This window comes from Schistosoma haematobium, chromosome 1, assembly GCF_000699445.3.
Source record: "Schistosoma haematobium chromosome 1, whole genome shotgun sequence".
Taxonomy (NCBI): domain Eukaryota; kingdom Metazoa; phylum Platyhelminthes; class Trematoda; order Strigeidida; family Schistosomatidae; genus Schistosoma; species Schistosoma haematobium.
This window is the reverse complement of record NC_067196.1, coordinates 72,921,877-72,940,228: the sequence shown is the minus strand read 5'-3', so window position 1 is coordinate 72,940,228 and position 18,352 is coordinate 72,921,877. Positions and strand designations below refer to the sequence as shown.

The following is an 18,352-nucleotide window of genomic DNA, read 5'->3' as shown; positions in this document are numbered from 1 at the left end:
GAATGTTTACAAAAGTTTCAACTTATATACGTAGTAATTCGATCGAAGTTCCTTTGTATGAAATGATTTGTAGTGTCAGTTACTATGTTAAGTCCATATAATTTATTTTAGCTTCTTGTTATATCCGACCGAAGATTAAATCACGAGTAACTTCTGAGACATATTAATTGACTAATGTTATCTATACATTCTTATGTTATAACTATTCAATAATTAGATTATGTATATTTATATTTCTCTTATTATAAGCTTCATTTTCACCTATAATTTATTATTGTACGACTTACTGTTCTTAAACTATGTTCAGTTTATTGACTACTGCGTCTCACGTTCACAGTCACTTTTCGGCTTGATTGTGTATAAATGTTATTTTCTATTTTATGGTACGTTGAGGTCTGTCTGGTTGATATATAAACTCAGTATGTCTGAAATAAACGATTCGATTTTATTCACATAGTGGAAGCTGGTATTGTTGTTCTGGACTCAAGTGGACGGTCTAGGCGGACATAGGACCAATAAGGACGCTAGGCTGTTCATACCGGTTGGACATCATTTGTTTGGCATAGTGCCAAGATAGAATAAGTCGTATTTCGATTGGTGGATGAATCACGTGATAAATAACCGGACATAAAGTCATAACAGTAATGCTTACTAAATTAAATCACTTTATATTGATGTACATTATTGACAGTTCAAACAGATGATATTTTTAATACTCAGTTTATTTAACTTTCAACATTTTCAACTATGTTTACTTCACTTCCTTATTGAGGCTATTATTGTTATAATTTAGAAATGTACATGAAATAATCAATATTTTATTACAAGAAATGTCGGTGATTAGATTTAATGATTACTTTATATTAAAGTATTCTAATTAATTATATTACCATCTAATATAGTGTTTAATGATGAACAGATTTTAGAATGTAGACATAATAACTGGTATTGAGAGAGACTATTTATACATATTGTGGTACGATTAAATATTTTAATGAGATAATGTAATGAATACGAATATCAGTTGAGATGTAAAATCTGAGAACTAGACAATAAATTCTTCATTTGCAAAATATCAATCGTCTCAAACTTGATTATTTCTTTGTTTCCATATCAATCATTCTCTGTTCTCGTTCTCTTTTCTTTGATCTTCTTAACCTTCTGCGGCCAGGCATTTCATTTTCAATTGATGATACATACATTTGAATCTGGATTTGGTAGGACCTTTACCAGATCCAAATGGATACTCTTATCTCTTAACCTGCGTTGACCGTTTCACTCGATGGCCAGAAGCAGTATCTATCAAGGACATCACTGCTGAAACAGTGGCCCGCGCCTCCGTCGAACGATGGGTAGCAAACTTCGACTGCCCTTCAACCATCACTACAGACCGCGGACGACAGTTTGAATCTGAACTTTTCCGTCGTCTGACCACACTTTTAGGAATCACTCGCTTCCGAACGACCGCCTACCATCCACAAGCAAACGGGTTGGTAGAACGTTTTCACCGACAACTAAAAGCTTCACTATCAGCTGCAAACGTTTCACAGTGGACCGACGCTCTTCCACTCGTCTTACTAGGTATTCGCAATGCAGTGAAAGCTGACATTGGATACACTGCGGCTCAGCTCGTTTATGGAACGACACTTCGACTTCCAGGAGAATTCGTGGATCCTTCATCCTCTTCAATGAACATGGATCTAACCTCCTACACGAACAGGCTTACAAACGCAATGCGTTCAGTTAAACCTGCTTCCACTCGACCACAATCAACTGATGTTTTCGTTCAACCTGACTTACGATAAAGTACACACGTTTTCGTTCGTCGAGACTCGCATCGACGACCATTCGAATCAGCATACGAGGGACCTTTCAAAGTTCTTCAACGTGAATCTAAGTACTAAATAGTCGATAAGAACGGAACAAGCGATAGCATCAGCATCGATCGCTCAAGAGCAGTGTATTTAGGAGGAAATCCTATATACGTCGATTTTCCTTCGGTACAATCGCACAACACGACTCCTACACTCATAATTCCTCATCCGACAACCAACACACGCGATGATACTTCGAATGTATCTGAAAATAAATTTAAGACGACGCGTTCTGGAAGAAGAGTAAGATTTCCAGAACATTTAAATGACTATTGCACATAAGGCACTACTCGACATTTTATATTATCTCGGTCTTTCTTTTTACGATGTATAATATTTTTTTAAAAAAACTTTAATATGCTTATATATTATTATTTTTATTTTAAAAAAAACAAATTTTTTTAATGCAATTACGTGTGCATGAGTGTACTTTCCATTTTTTTCGCCGACATTGTGTTTTTACGCGCGTACGAGTGTATTTCGACATGCACTTACATTTTCTTTTTTTTTCCAGGACGGCTGGAAAAGAGCGATGTAGTTTACGAGGAGCCGAAATTTTCATTGTACTTTTTCTTTTTTTACTATGTTGTACCTCGGTCCCATATAGTAAGGAAAGACGACCAGACGCTGCTAAACCTAGCAAGCTATCAGAAGAGTGTTTACCAACGACAAAACTCGTTGGGTTCAAACTTCTGGCTGGCCACGTCTTAGAGTCATCACTACCCCACTAGGAGGGGAGTGATCTGTAGCAGTAAATAAATCCCCGAAATAAATAGCTCTGTAGGTTTTCGACATTGGATACTGACCATATGTTTTAGTGGACTCATCTAGCTGAAGGCGCTCGGTCAGGCATCCGCACCAGATCACGTGTGGATGAAAAATAATCAAAAAAAAATTTCTCTTCAGTTCCTACAATTATGTATCCAGATTGTTAATCCAAGAAATGGCCAGGTTTAAGATAAATGCATTTTTTTAAAAGTATAGCGCGTGACTTTAGGATTGTTTGCAAAAAATAAAACTGTTGGTGTTGAACTGACTGGTATCCAATGCTTTGTTGAATAATCTTATACGTTAAATGAAACCGAGATTGATAATTGGAACAAGTATGGGTCAGACAAAGTGAGACAAATAATGCTACAATTAAAGGCGGCAAAATTCTACTCGGTGGCCCTACCTGGGTTCGGAATTCGGGGCTCATTAAAAATCTTGCGGGTTGACCGATGTATGTGCTTATGTATGTGAATTACATGAGTCTTGACTTGTATGGTTTATGTATGTAGGTATACGCAAAGAGTACACTCGCTGATTAGTACAAGGAATGTAAGCTGAAAAATGTCTGCCATATGTCAAATAAAATCAGTGGCCTGATCCTTCATGTCGAAGACATAATGCGAAGATACGGTAACAAATATTACGGATAGGTGACCAACAACATCCACTGAAAGAATGCTCACACTTATGTGTATGTCGTGGAGTGGATGTGTGGGTGTGGGCGTGGGTGATTGAATTCATTGTGCTAGTGATATGCATGCAATGCGTAGGTGACAGTCAGTTGTAGCAAATACATTTTGAAGGAAGCGATAATCATCTACACTCTCAGGTTGGTGAATATACCTATGTGTATTCCAAAGGATGCATGTGTGGAAACTCATTTGTTGTCGGTATGCATGTGGACCATACTTGTTCGTGATGCGACGCCTGCTCCCCAGGATTTGGGTGCAACGATTTCCTCACACAATCACATTCCCATGATGGGTTTGTGAGCGTCGAGAAAGAGGAACCATCTGGAGAAGAGCTAGTGGAGTTCACTGGATAAGGTTTGACCAACATGAACACAGTACCGTACTTCAATCACAAATTCAATCAAATGGGAGACTATAGTGTGTATAAAGTAATATGAATTCAATAAAAATGATAAATTGGTGAGATTAGTAGTGATATCGAACCAATAATAAAGACATAATGATATGTAATTAAATATTGAGAGAACAATAATCTTTGACTAAGAAAAGTTGTATGTACATTAGTCATATTTGGTCAGTCTATTATTAAGATTACATTTGATTTATTGGCTCTGAGGTTGGAGAAGGTTAAGGGGAGTTGAACATATTTCTTTTGCACAGATAGTTTTTAATCCGAAAGACTATTGCTTCTGGGGTTTGAAGGACTTCGACTACAAATTAGTAACCCGATAAATTATTCAGAATGATTAACTTATGCTGGCGCTATGACTAGTTTTCACTAAGTGGGATAGTATTGAACAATTTACTATCTTAGCGCTGGAAGGTGATCACGGTTACTAAAATTCAAATTCTTAGAACTTCGACCAATATAACTTGCTCCATAAGAGCAGTCGGATTCATATATACAAAACAAAGTGCTCATTCCTACCACTGGGTAGGAGAAAAATATTAATATTGGTTTTCTGGGATTTAATGTTCATTGTTTTATTCTTAACAATCTCTGGATTAATATTTCACTGGTTGCATTGTAGGTGTATAAACATGGACTTTTTATTCATCATTTATACTTTACTTATTCTAACTTCGTGTTCATATATTTATTTATAAAATTCTCAGGTTATCCGTTTTCCCTAAGAGTGTAAAGGTAAATAAATCCCCAAAATAAATAGTTCTGTAGGTCTCTAATAAAAAATGAAATTATGAGATAAATAATGATCAGAATAAATATGGTTGACATGGAATGAGAGAGAGAATAATGTAATTGCAAATCGGAAATTACGTAATATATAGAATAATATGAATCAGGTATGAATTAGTAGATAGGAGTGGATGCTAAATAAATTCTTTTTTTATTCACATGTTACGATTTTAAATGGTGTACTTTGCGCTAAACCTGATCAATCTTATAGATGATTAATTTGAATATATAATTGTAGAATCTGATGAGATATTATTGAAAAGAATATTCCTCATTCATATAATTGAGTTCTGTAAGACTTTGATATTGGTGCTGACCTCCTTAGTCTTACTGGGAACATCCTAGATGAAGGCACTCGATCACTCATCTGCATCAGATCACGAGTGGGTACCCGTGCTACACATCCCTTGCAGCTTAGATCAAACTCCTCTCGACATATCGGTAGCTTTTGAAATATATTTTCGAACTCTATTTCTGACTTCTGATTTAACTGGGTTGGTATACTTCGATTATGATGTTAGATATAAATGCGCTGTCGAAATCCGGATACTTGTGGTATTTTTAAGAGTATCACGCTATGCATTAAGTTTTTTTTTCAATTACATCCGTGGAATATATAATAATTATTTGATAAATAAGAGTTTTGATCTTTTTTTGTACTATAGAGGTATAAAGCTATGGAAACTTGTGTACTGGTCTTCTTCTTGTTTAAATTCCTGCCTATTGATTCGTCTACTCTTTTTGTGAATAAAACGTTCAAAACGCCATTCTATCTTCCCTTTTTTTTCAAATGTAAACTTAGTAGCTGGACGTACTCAGTAAATTACATGATAACCTCTAGTTGTAATATACTTTATTTATAGAGGATTAACTTGTCATCCATATATCAATATTAGGATTTAAACTGTTGAAGTAGAACATTTTTTAGTTTATTTAAAAAAATGTCAACTACTATGAAACTTAATTGTAAATCCATTGAAACTCCGTCTATTCGTCCATGGATTTCACTGTTAAGACTTAAGTTCACGTTGATAGCGGATCTCAGTAATAAGTCTTTTATGAGATTAATTGAAATTTAAGTTTCCGGTTCGTCTTCCCTACGTTGTTCATATATATGTTTTATAGTCTTCATGAGTTGAAAATTTATGACTAATAGTGTTATCTCTAAAGACATCGTGATTTGTCCTATGATATTTGCACATTAATTTTATCAACCACTTGAAATACATCCTGAATACTATGCTTTACAAACTTTTTGTGGAATGATTTCTATATGACTATTAACCATTTTGCTACCCTATGATATGGGGATTTATACATCTAAAATTAGTCTCACTGGAATATCTGGTTTATGTGCCCTCGATAATTCATACAATCTTGGTAGATGAGCTCACACTGGTGAAATTATTTTTTAGTAACTGAGCTTCTTCAAATATCTAATTAGTTTGTTCTGTATCTTATTATTCAGATCCAGAAATGGTGGTCTAACAATGATCAGTTCATGATCTCAATTAAAACTCAATCTCCACAACTTTATACTGATATCTAATATTGTTTCCTGTTTTGTGAAGAGAATTTCTCGAATAGTTATTTCTTTTGAGGATTTTTTTAATGTTCGCTCAACCATACTTCCATCATTTTGTTATCACAGTATATACTCTTCTTAAAAGACTGGCGACTGTTGATATATGTGCATTGATTGGGTGTGGGGACTTAAAATATTTTTTCTAGTGTATTGCTCTCATGAAAACAATCAATATCAAAATAGTTAATGTCTTTTAATCTTATTCGAAAATCTAGAAAACGTAATTCACCACTGTTTGATTCTGAATTACATTTGTTACTAGGATGATTCACCGTTTCAGTTTCTCTGACAATGAGTGATGTATACCACGTTTTAATATCACGAGAGTATCATTAATATATCCTATCCTTATTTTTAGTTTGAGTATATTTAAGAGAATATTCTCTTCAAATTTATTTATAAGTAGATTTACAACTATAGATGATACAGGTGAGACAATCACAACTAATATGTCCTCAACATAAATTTCAAATAAACTCTCATATAAGTAATTTAAACCCATTTCGTAATTATACTTTAAATATCATAGGTTATGGGTAGCTGATGAGAACCAACAAAATAAATACGTGCTATACTATTAGAATTTTTGTTCTCACTCTTTTCAAACGAAACTATGTGTATGAAATCGCAACTTTATTGGTTTTTTTAATAAAAGTTTCCTTTAAATGTAAAATAATTAACTTTTAAGATGGATTTTGAGGGTTTGATGATCTCGTTAGTGCTCAGATGACATCATTTTCATAGAGTTATGACTAATTCTAACAAGCTACAAATGATATCACGAAATTCGATAACAGAAATGCTAGTTTATAATGAGTTAATGCTATAGTTTATCACCATTTCATCTTTGTTAAATTTCTGATTTGTTATTTTGGATTTAAAATAAAATGAATCCTCATTTATATGTTGTGTGTGATTTTAGAGGGATTTTAATGTTGTAAATATTTAAATAGAATGTATGTTAGTGAGATTCACGACTAGTTTTATTAAGACTGAAGGTCTTATGCGTTTGATTGTCCGTAGAATCTTGAGGGTATATAAGATATCGATTTTAGTTCAAACCAAATGGAGTTCTTAATTTAAGGTTTTAATTGTTACAGAAGTCTATTTGTATTGAGTTTTATCTTGTTGAATTCTTATTTTCTTCAATAAGTATGGTTTATCGGATAAATGTTCAAATGCCTTCTTATCCTAATCAGCTATATTCCTAATTACTATTAAATTTCCTCTAGCCGTTTTAGTTATTACAATGTATGTCCTGTTTTAATGTTTTGAAGATCTTTCGTATTACTGTTTTGGTGATATTAGAGGACATATTCCTTTCTATCATTAGAATGTAAAGATTGAGGTTATTTCTCATTTGTTAATGTTATGTTCGTTAACTTGAATGCTACTACTGATTCGTCTTACTCGGAACGGAACGAAGAATCAAGGATTCAGAGATTCGATAGGCTTGTTAGGTTCGAAGTTGTCACGAGTTCACTTAATTGGCGAACGAGAACAAGACTCGGTGACCAAAGACCAGTAAGCTAGCTATTGATGCATCCCAGCCCCGCTAACTAGAGGGAGAAGTCCAAGCTTGGAATGGAAAGTATATTCTGCAAAACAGCCAGAAACGAGCGATAACAACAAACACAATTCAAAACGTATATATACAGTGCAAAACCGTTTTTGAGAAGAGTTACCAAATAGCATACTAAAAGACTCAACGGATCAATAGCATTTAAGATATTTCCCAGTGGGAAATACGACATGAAGGTGACAAGTGCGCCTTTGGCGCAAAAACAAAGAAATCCAGACTCTCTAGACAAATTACAAAAATTAGGTCCTTTCCAAAGAGAGTTCTGGGGATCTAACGTCCCTAACAGTTAATAATTCGACTGTAAGTTTAATAATCATTGTTTCCTTAACCATTAATAGCTTCCGAGTTATATGTTATATATTGTTTTAAGATTTTTGATATCATTTGTTAAAGTTTAAACAAAACAAGAATGAGAATATTTACAGAATATAATAGATTGACTGTATTACAACTTATTATATTTGATTATTTCCATTTATTATTACAATATTCAATATGGAAAATGTATTAACAATAACGAATATGAACAAGGTTATATAATTAAACTCGTTTTAACACATTTTTGTAATTGTATAGAACGATATTTTTTAGAGTATTCAATAGAATGTCACGTAATATCAAAAAAATTGTTTTAAAAAGTTCAGAAAGAAAACAACAACAAAGGATGTGTGTATTTAACTCACTAGATTGTGATTAGAATTATTTTGGAAAAAAAGATCAAAATATTTAATTTACTTCTGTTAACAAAAGAGTTAGAATCAGAGGGGCTTTTGTGGAGATTGTAGTAATTTCATTAGTTGAGATCATGAGTCAGTTGAAGCTGTAATATCAGTGGAGTTCAACCTGGTCTGTTGTGAGATATTAACTCGCTGATGACAATGGTGGATGTGTCACTCAATTTCGTGGATTAGTTGAAGTTAGACATTAACACCGTTGGATGCCAGCTTAGTGATCTAGTGGTTAAGTGCTCGCGCACGAGACTGATAGGTCCTGGGTTCGAGTCCCGCGGAGCGGGTCTTGGATGCGCACTGCTGAGGAGTCAAATAATAGGACGAAACGGCCGTCCAGTGCTTCCAGGTTTCCCATGGTGGTCTAGCTTCAACTGACTTGTGACCTCAACTATTGAAAACAGTTAGAAGTTAGCTATCAACTCTTTGAAGGTAAGAATTACATTTTAAATGGAATGTTATATCAATAATTGGAAATAGGTAAATGTATTAGGTTGTATGTAGATAACGAGAAATTAATAAAATATTTTGCAAATATTCTCATTCTTCCTTTGTTCAAATTTGTGAAGGCAACCAAGTGTATGAAATTTGTCGAGGTATACCTTGGATATTTTCGTTCTGTTACTTCTTCCAAACTATTGAATATGAACTTGATTTACATATACATAAATCATAACGAGTATTTTATTAAACCCTTTGTATTGATTATTCTAATCAGTAAAACTTGGAATTTCATAAATTTATTTTATAGATAAAATATGATTAATTAGAAACTCTTGAGTTAGAGAATAATCCAATTACGGCTTACATAACTTCTCAAAGATGATTAACATTAAACATTTGCTTTTTTGTGAAATGCGTACTGATGAAGGCATCTTGCATGAAACTGAGAGATTTCCTGATCAACACACCAATTTAGTCCACTAACTTATACACTGAACACTACGAACATTTGCTAATAGATTGAAGTGTGTTAAGTAATTCAAGGTTACTTCTAAGTATAGTAATTTTCGAATTGGTTTTTATGAAAGATTTTACGAGATATAACTTATGGATTTCTGCTATGGTATTTCTTAATACAATATGAGTCTTCGTCGGTGGTAATATCTGATTGTCTACTCAAAGACTTTTTAAAACATTTAATATAATTCTGTAGTATATAACGCAATACTGTAATGTACGAAATTCCTGTCCTTAGCTTTCAACGACGCTTTAGTTACAACATCTGGTAATCCTATACAGATGCTCAGATTGAAGTTGAAGGGAAAGGGTCCGAACGTAATAACTAGCGGTTGAAAGTCTAATACATTAGGTAATAAGTTACCATCTCACTTTCAACTTTTCATTAGATAAGTTAAATCACATTACTTGAGACTGAATCTATTGGATATGTGCAATTGCTTACTTCAACTAAACTCAATAAGATAAAACAAACAGATGGTTGGGTCGTTCATTTCTTTCTGATTCGACCCAGTTGGAGGAATATAAATGAATCATATAAATAAAAAAGTTTTGCATCGCAAACAATTAACACCTGAGTAAACAAACGATTCTTGTTTACAATCGCAGAAGAGTATTGTGGGAATTAACCTTAAATGATAAATGCACAACTGAGTGAAATCAAAATGTGAATTTTCATCATATTGCTTTGAAAGTGACACTAGACACAATAGGAAAAATGACGTGCCTTAATGGTGATAATGACGTTAACAATCTTAGCTCGAAAACTGGGCAATTTTAAATAAGTATTATTTTAAAAAAGTGTAGTGATGTTTAATACGAATTAATGAGACTTAGATAAGTGATAGTAGTTCCATTACTTTAAAATCAAGGTCATTTTATAACAGCCTTCCTAAAATTATTAATACTGAAAGGCTTAAATTACCGAAATTTTGATGTCAGTTACATAAAATCTATAGCAAGCGTCGATAAGACTGGGTGACTGAGAAATGAGAATGACATCTTCAAATGAAAGGCAATAACAATTTGTTTTCACAGTCAAACTTATTAATGAATCAATACATCTTGACTATTTATTAAAAAAAAACATGACATTTTAAATGAGTGAACCAGAAGCCGTACATGAGTTATACAGACACCCCCCTCAAAGAAAAATGTACACACAGCACAAATATAACAAAGCATAATGATGAATTGTTAGTATCAGAAAATAAAAAGAGGTAGTATACAAAGACATCGTAGAAGTAGTAGTATATATGTAAGTATGAACTGCGTAACTGAAGCAAATAACAGCACCGATTTTATATGAATGAATACTGATTATTCAAAAACAGAAATGTGTATTTATAATATGTAGTGATTTAAATCAAGCTTGAGAAAGATAGAGAAAAGAAGAACCATACATACACATAATGAGCTGAATTATTCTTCATTAAAAAGGAAAAGAATATGGAAACAAAAGAAATAGGATGAAATCAATACCAGACGACAGTGAAAATAATAAATGATGATATAATATGAAAATAATTAGTACACAGCCATTATTACAGTAACAATATTAAATACATATATACAGACAGCCATATTTTAATGTTTATTGTATGTACAATATTCTTTTTTTAATACAAAACAATTACATTCACATGCACATACACGGAAAAAAAATGAAGAAAACGTAACAGGATTTCAAAGAACAAAGAGGACAGTTAAATGACAATCTCATTGACAAAGGAAGAAACTTTTCAAATAGGCCTATTTTTTATTCACTTTCTTTTGTTATCTGTTTGTTTGTTTATGTTGAAATGCACAAATGAAACAATAATCACAACTACCACCATCACAACAACAATACACAGTTTATCGTCTTAATTAATGAATAAAAAAATATTAGAGATTATCAACAACAAGCAAATTATCACGTAATGAGAAATGAAATAAGGAGAGTTGTTGAGAGAGAAAAAAAACGGAATATTCTAGGATCGAAAAAGAAATGGCAACAAGTGAGTGATTGGATGAACGAATAAAAATAAATCAATCGAATGAACTGAAAGACCAAGTATTAATTGAAAGCAAAAAACTGAACATTATCAATCATGCATACATATATCACTAGCTATTTATCTATTAGTAGTATAATCAAAACGTTCCAATGTTGGTGGGTTGGGACTAGGAAGTGACTGAATTGTATTTACTAAATTATTATTATTCTGATCAGTGTTGTCGATAGACGTAGTTTTTGAGTAAGAATTGGTTGATTTCCAATTTGACTTGGTGTAATGACGGTTTAATAGAACATTATTATTATTATTATTATTATTATTATTATTATTACTGTTTTGATTATTGTCCGTGTCATGATACTCCTGCACCGATGATGATGCAGCCAAAGAATATTTAGATGTGACAGATGAAGAAGAAGCCAACGACAATGACGATGGTGATGAGGAGGGTACTATAACTGGGGAATTCTAAATTTTAACAGAAAAAACTCACATTAAACAAGTAGACATGATTCAATCAAATTAAAACCATAAAATATAAGTTGTTGAAGAAAAAATAGATAACAAGAGTAATATGGATCATTGTTACTAAGTCACTAGGTCTACGGTAACATCAAGAGTGAAACGTAGGTCAAAATCAATCTACTTTGGTTGTATAATAATAGATGGTGATATGGTATACGTAACATAAGACAAAAGCAAAACATAAATGATTCGAGTTCTTACATTATCGATTGATACACTTTTCTCCTTGTTAAAAACCTAAACAGAATATACTAGGTGAACCGAAGACATACAACTAAATCATACTGATTTTAGTGTCACCTGGAAAAGAGAGGGTAGAGTTGAGGTTGTGATTGGATGTTTTCCTTGAACTTCAAGCTTTTCGCCTGTACCTACTACATCACATACGTTAGAAAAATGGAGAGAGTATGATATAACAGAAACTCGGAACATAGGCTGGAACATTTGATCTTGAATGGCTCCAAACTACCTAGTATTACCATGGGAAGACACACAATGAAAATTCTGAGCGACAAATATACGGAATAACGGCAAATTTCCATGTCATACAGAGGCAGCTGCTACCCCAATTTTGTGTACAAAATAACTTGTAGTTTACTTGGCACTGTTATATTGATCGTTTAACTGATAATTTTTCCTTTATTATTTCTCTCATTTTCGAAAGTTTGCTTTATTTCACTAATTTTATCTTTATTTACTTACAATAATACTTCCACTGTTTAGTTTAGTGATACTGTGGTGCGTGCTACTTATATTGATATAAGTAGTATATGACGCGAGTTAAAAACGTAATGTCTGGCAGCAGAAGATGGAGGAAGATCAAGAAAGGAAGAGCAGGAACACAATGCAATTTGTAAGAAAACGCATGAACAATGAAATGTGAGACAATGGATTGATATGTTGCAAATGAACGATTTACTATATGGTTTTTCTATTTTACCAAGTAGCTCGGTAATTTTGTGCTAAATACAGTTCGATTGTCCCCACCAGTGTTCTGTTCACTACAATACTTTCAATTCTAATTAATGGTTATTACAACTGGTCCTATCATTTCAATATTATTTCGTTTTCTCATGACGTCTTCAACTACTATATCATTATTATGATCACTATAGAGTTATTTTTTGGTAATTACTATCGTTTTCATCATTCTATCTATCTATCCATTGTAATCTTAAAAATCTGCACATACGATGAAGTCATATTCTCTCTTTCTTGCTGAATTCGCAAACATACAAGTTCATTTTATATAAAAAAGGGATATTAATTAAAATCATTTTTCATTAGTGAAATAAATGACTTTATACATGTTACATACATAATTGCATTGTAAAACATATTATTGTTTATACAAATCAGTGAGTTTGTGGGAGAATTAGAGCACCAAAAAAATGAAATAAATTTAATCAATCCCATAATATTTGTTATTTTTCATTCATATAAGGTTATCAATAAAGCTAATCCAATGAAATTGACTAATTTCTACTTATAATTTTCTATATAAATAGGAAAATCAGTTTCTTTTTCAAGATGGAAGCATGTAGTGAATGTTCAAAACAGAAATTTATTCAGACACGGAAACAACCTAAATCCTAATGACATTTTCGATCTGACGTAGAAAAAATGAGAATATATAGTATCTGTGAGTTGAATAGTGGTAAAAGGGATTGGATCATTAAATTTTCATTTGAATTAATTGATCATGAAAAAAAAAATCGCCACTGTTGATTTTTACATAAGAATAACCAGAGGTAGACCAAGTTTACACTATGATTGGGAGTAAAAATAGATTGCAAAAGCTAAAAAAGGCTTTGGGATTAAGTTTGAACAATAACTAAGTAGAATAATTACATAACTGGAACACACTTCTCATCTTCAATCTGACAAATTGGACAGGTGAGAATAAATGAAGTATTATATATATCCATGTTAACAAAAACAAGCAAGTTCGATTTGGACTTTCGTTAAATCAAGAATAATTGAATTAATGAGTCGGTCTAAGCTAGACCACAACTGAAAACCTGGAAGCATTGGACGGTCGTTTCTTCCTAGTAGGGGTCTCCTCAGCAGTGCTCACTCGCGATCCCACATACGGGACTAGAACCCAGGACCTTCAGTCTCGCGTGCGAACACTTAACCTCTAGACCACTGAGCCGGAATCCAACTGTGTTAATGCGCACTGCTGAGGAGTCCCATAATAGGACGAAACGGCCGTTCAGTGATTCTAGGTTTTCAATGGTGGTCTAGCTTAGATCGACTCATGAATTCAACTACAATCTCCACAAACCCCCATTATAATAGAAATCAAGAATAATCAACTGTTGAATCAAACAGTTTATATCAGCTTCATTGTAGTCAGTCGAATGTTGGATACACAAATTCGGAAATTACCTATTCACTGAGTTTCACTTGCCTATTTAATTATTTATTGATTTAACACTGTTAGTTCACATCAAGAGTCCTACCAGATATTACTTGACTACGGAATTTTCAATATGGATTTGAACAGCTTAAGATTTCAATGTGTCAATTCAAAATGATTACCGATGATTTCATGACAATGTAATAAAATAGAGACATACTAGGATTTTTCTAGATGATGGTATATTAGTAATAATATTGTGAGTAGTACAATGATTGATTTCCATTGGATTCGACAAAGATATTGAATTGTTCGATTTGGATTGACTAATATTTGGTCGGGATATAGACGAAGATGATGATTGTATAAAAGGAGAAGGAAATGGTCCATCAACTGATGAATTATTCTGTTTATTTTTTTCTATTTCGTTCTTCGTGAACTCTTGTTCGGTTGATATAACATGAACGAAAAATGAATGACGTGATGCGACAGTTTTAACCTTTTTTGATTTATAGAATAAACAACAGAATGAGTAAATGATGATTGAATTATAAAAGAATTTCAGTTATGAGTGTATTGGAATAGAAATTAAGGTAGGGAAATATTTAACCCAAGAAAAGCGATTTAATTTTGCTAATTTCTACGATAAGGTCTGTTGACTTATTTGGCTCTTTTACTTTTACAGTTGTAGTAGTGAACTAATTAAACATTGAATTGTTCTAAATTATCATTTCATATGTTGACAGAACAGTGAAATGGTCTCTATCATAGAAAAGTATTTCCCCATTTCCAATTGACTGGTTTTTTTTAAATGCCTACCATTTTTGGTATAACTGACTTGTTTTCTGCTCAAGGATAAACATACCATCATAATTATTGAATTAGTTGTAACAAATTTTTCACGAAGAATTGTATTCGGCAAATGAACAATAAAGAAATACCCTTCTCATTCTAACATAATCTCTAACCAGTTAGATTAAATGAGTTGAAGACAAAAAACCTATTTACTCTAGTCTTTATAACTAATATCTACGGTGTTGAAGTAAATCTAATTAACAAGAAGCTAAGTTACTTTAGTCGTTATTCAAACGACTGATTGGATCAAGCTTCCAGTAATAAGTTTTAACTACTAGTTAAAAAAAAGTAAAATTTGGAAACGAAAATGCTTAGATCGAATAAGTTGGAAATACTAACTGATATGAATCACCGATGAAACTATAGTAACAATGAACTCAGGAAAATAATCATTAATAGTTTAACAGTATAAAAAACGATAAATATTGAGAAATATAATTTAGATCAAGTAAAATCTGGTTATCGGTCGGACGATCATAATCAATGTAGAACTTGTAAAATATATATGTATTTGGGCTCAATTCACCGAATCATATCAGCGCATTCAGAGTTCAGATTATTAACACAAATACAAGTCATAATGATATCATTAGTAGTAGTATGGTGTGTACTGCTTGTACGGACAAGTATAAGTATTATATATTAAGAACTCAAAGTAGAACTCTTACGGACAAAAGGGGAAAACGAAGAGAAGAGAAAGGAAAACAGAAACCAATCGAAATAACAACAGGAACAGAAGAATGATGGAGTTTGTAGGGGTCAAACCAGGGAAGATAGGCAAATAGTGTATTTAATGTATTGTTTTCAAATTTTACAAATCCAATGTGTGATTTTGGTTCACCTTACCCAAGTGTTTGTTGATTACAGTAGTAGTAATAGGACACGTTGGACATAGATAGTAGGATTTTGGAAGTGAGGATAAGATCGTGAAATAACGAGTATAAGATAAGTTTATGTTTTATCGCGTTATCGGGGTTTAGTACGGTCCTACGATTTGGAGAAAAACAATTGAGCTACTCTAATACGATAGGTACTCTCTGAATTCGACAAAGGAAATTTACAAACCACATCAACACCTGATGGCCGATAAAGAAAGAAGACGGATTGAAGGGAGCTTGATATTTGAGGTAGGACAAGCAGTACAAAACGACCTTCAAGCATACAGAAATTTGACGAACTAAGAGCAATAACAATCAATCAGAAAGCGAAAGTAATGTGGGAAACTGAATTAGAAAAAATGCGCGAGTTATCGTTTCTGAAGGGGTTTCAGTATTCTTAGTAAAATTTAATTATGCATGTGATCACCTTAGAAGCCCAAGACTAAAGAATTAGGGAAAGACAAAGAGTGAATTGATTTACATTATTTTGACTCGCTTTGAGTCATATTGCCCAACGTCTCCTCCAAACATTAGTTGCAATAGCCATATGGACCCGAATTAAGTAGTCTGAATCTACCTACACAACTTAGTCCAACAGTCACTGATTTTGTGTACTGATGTCACGTTTTATTGTGGCCGTCCCTAACTTTTATCTAACACAATCAGGATTCATACATTATCAACATAAAATACCAATAATTTCATACTTTTTGTAGAAACCAATAAGGTAGTTTAAAGGTTTTTAGTTTTTCTATATCAGCTTTTGATGAATGTGAATTAATTTGTTGTGTAGCAATTTGATGTACTTGTTCAGCATGAACTAAATATGCTTTGACACCATGACTAATAATGAGACCAGTTTGAACAAGCCATGCTTTATCTTCATTATCACAAATATAACGAAATAATTCTGGATGTTTACTGTAAATACGACCACGTGCAGTACCCATACCAAGCCATCTAAAATATAACGGAGCAACAGAGTGAGAAAGAAAGAATATAAACGAGTCAAGCAAGTAAATACACTGAAAAATAATTTCAGATGAGAAAATGTCCATTGATAGTTTAAACAATATAAAGAAAGATCGATACATGTGACTTATTATTACTCCAGAAATATACAAAGGTAAGATCCAACATTTCATCTAAACATACATTGAGTATGGTATATCTATTGTTTTCGGTGGCCTATGCTCCATTGGGAGTAACAGGCGTAAGTAAATAAGTAATATCAATTGTTTAGTTTTAACTTGAGAAGTTGGATTGAGCCAAATGTTATTCAAGAAATATACTTATATTTGAAATTGAATTAGAATGATGATGAATTACGAACTCATTGAATTTATAAATGTTGGCCAATGAGAATGACGATTCAGTGGCCTAATCTTATTATCATGAGATTTGAATATCTCGGATTCGATTCAAAGAGTATGAGGATGTGAATAGGTGTACTAACGATAGGTCACAAACTAAAATGGATGGAACAACTAACAAATGGTAACTGAATTATCGTGACACAAGGATCCTCCAAAAAGGCTTTAGTTCTTACAAAGAGAGACTAACAGCTGAAGCCCTATAAATATGGGTAAATCCAAATAGAATTAATAGGAGATATGGAATATAATTAGCTGTACCATGGCAACAAATAATTAATAAGTAAATGTGAACCCATTACATCTCGTTTAATTTAATCCACCACTCATCATGTGAACAAAAACGATTACTTTCAACTGTTCTAATACGTTATTTCATCTTAGTATATGATCAACGATCAGCTTGGTCAATATTTATCTTTATTTTATGCATGTTGTGACATGTTTAACTCATATCATCTATAAGATTTCTCTCACTTTAGAGAACTGTTATTTTAACGAACTTTTCTCATACGCACTACAGAAATTTTTTACTTTCAACGTTGTTAACATGACTGGATGGTCTTAGTATTTTTATTCGATAATTTTGATGTTTGATTATATTTCCTTGAAAAAGCTTGGACCAGATTGGCAAGTGAAACGCTGGATTTACTTAAATTTCAGTTGCTGAGATCTTTACAAATATCATTTCTCCTCCTCACATTAACTCGGCGCCGAACTACTGTGAAATCATTCGTCCAAATTTAAACGAAAGTTCTTATGAATTATTTTGAGTTTTCAGCTGACATCAGTTCGAAATGAACATTTCTAAAAAAACTATCTCAATAAAATACAAAACGATGCTTATAAATTTGTCAAGTTACTGTTTAAATTTTCTAGTTCCGATGTATTATTTTCGAGAATCTGAACACTTTTTGAAATAAATTCAATATATCAAAATCTAATATTCGTTTAGACACAACTTGAAAG

General features: G+C 32.6%; 1 protein-coding gene across 2 annotated transcripts in view; it reads right to left on the bottom strand.

Annotated features, from left to right (window-relative positions):
- Positions 1 to 7,701: 7,701 nt before the first annotated feature.
- The window catches only part of DNTTIP1_1 (Deoxynucleotidyltransferase terminal-interacting protein 1), a 63,725-nt gene continuing 53,074 nt past the window's right edge, over positions 7,702 to 18,352 (bottom strand). The window contains exons 10-12 of one of the 2 annotated variants that reach the window (XM_051209625.1): positions 16,718 to 16,970; positions 14,498 to 14,776; positions 7,702 to 11,858 (exon numbers count right to left, since the gene is read on the bottom strand). In XM_051209625.1, the coding sequence (XP_051075082.1) occupies positions 11,508 to 11,858; positions 14,498 to 14,776; positions 16,718 to 16,970 (883 nt within the window). In that variant the 3' untranslated portion in view covers positions 7,702 to 11,507. Of the gene's footprint in view, positions 16,971 to 18,352 lie in introns of both variants that reach the window. The other variant, XM_051209626.1, reaches the window with a different exon arrangement.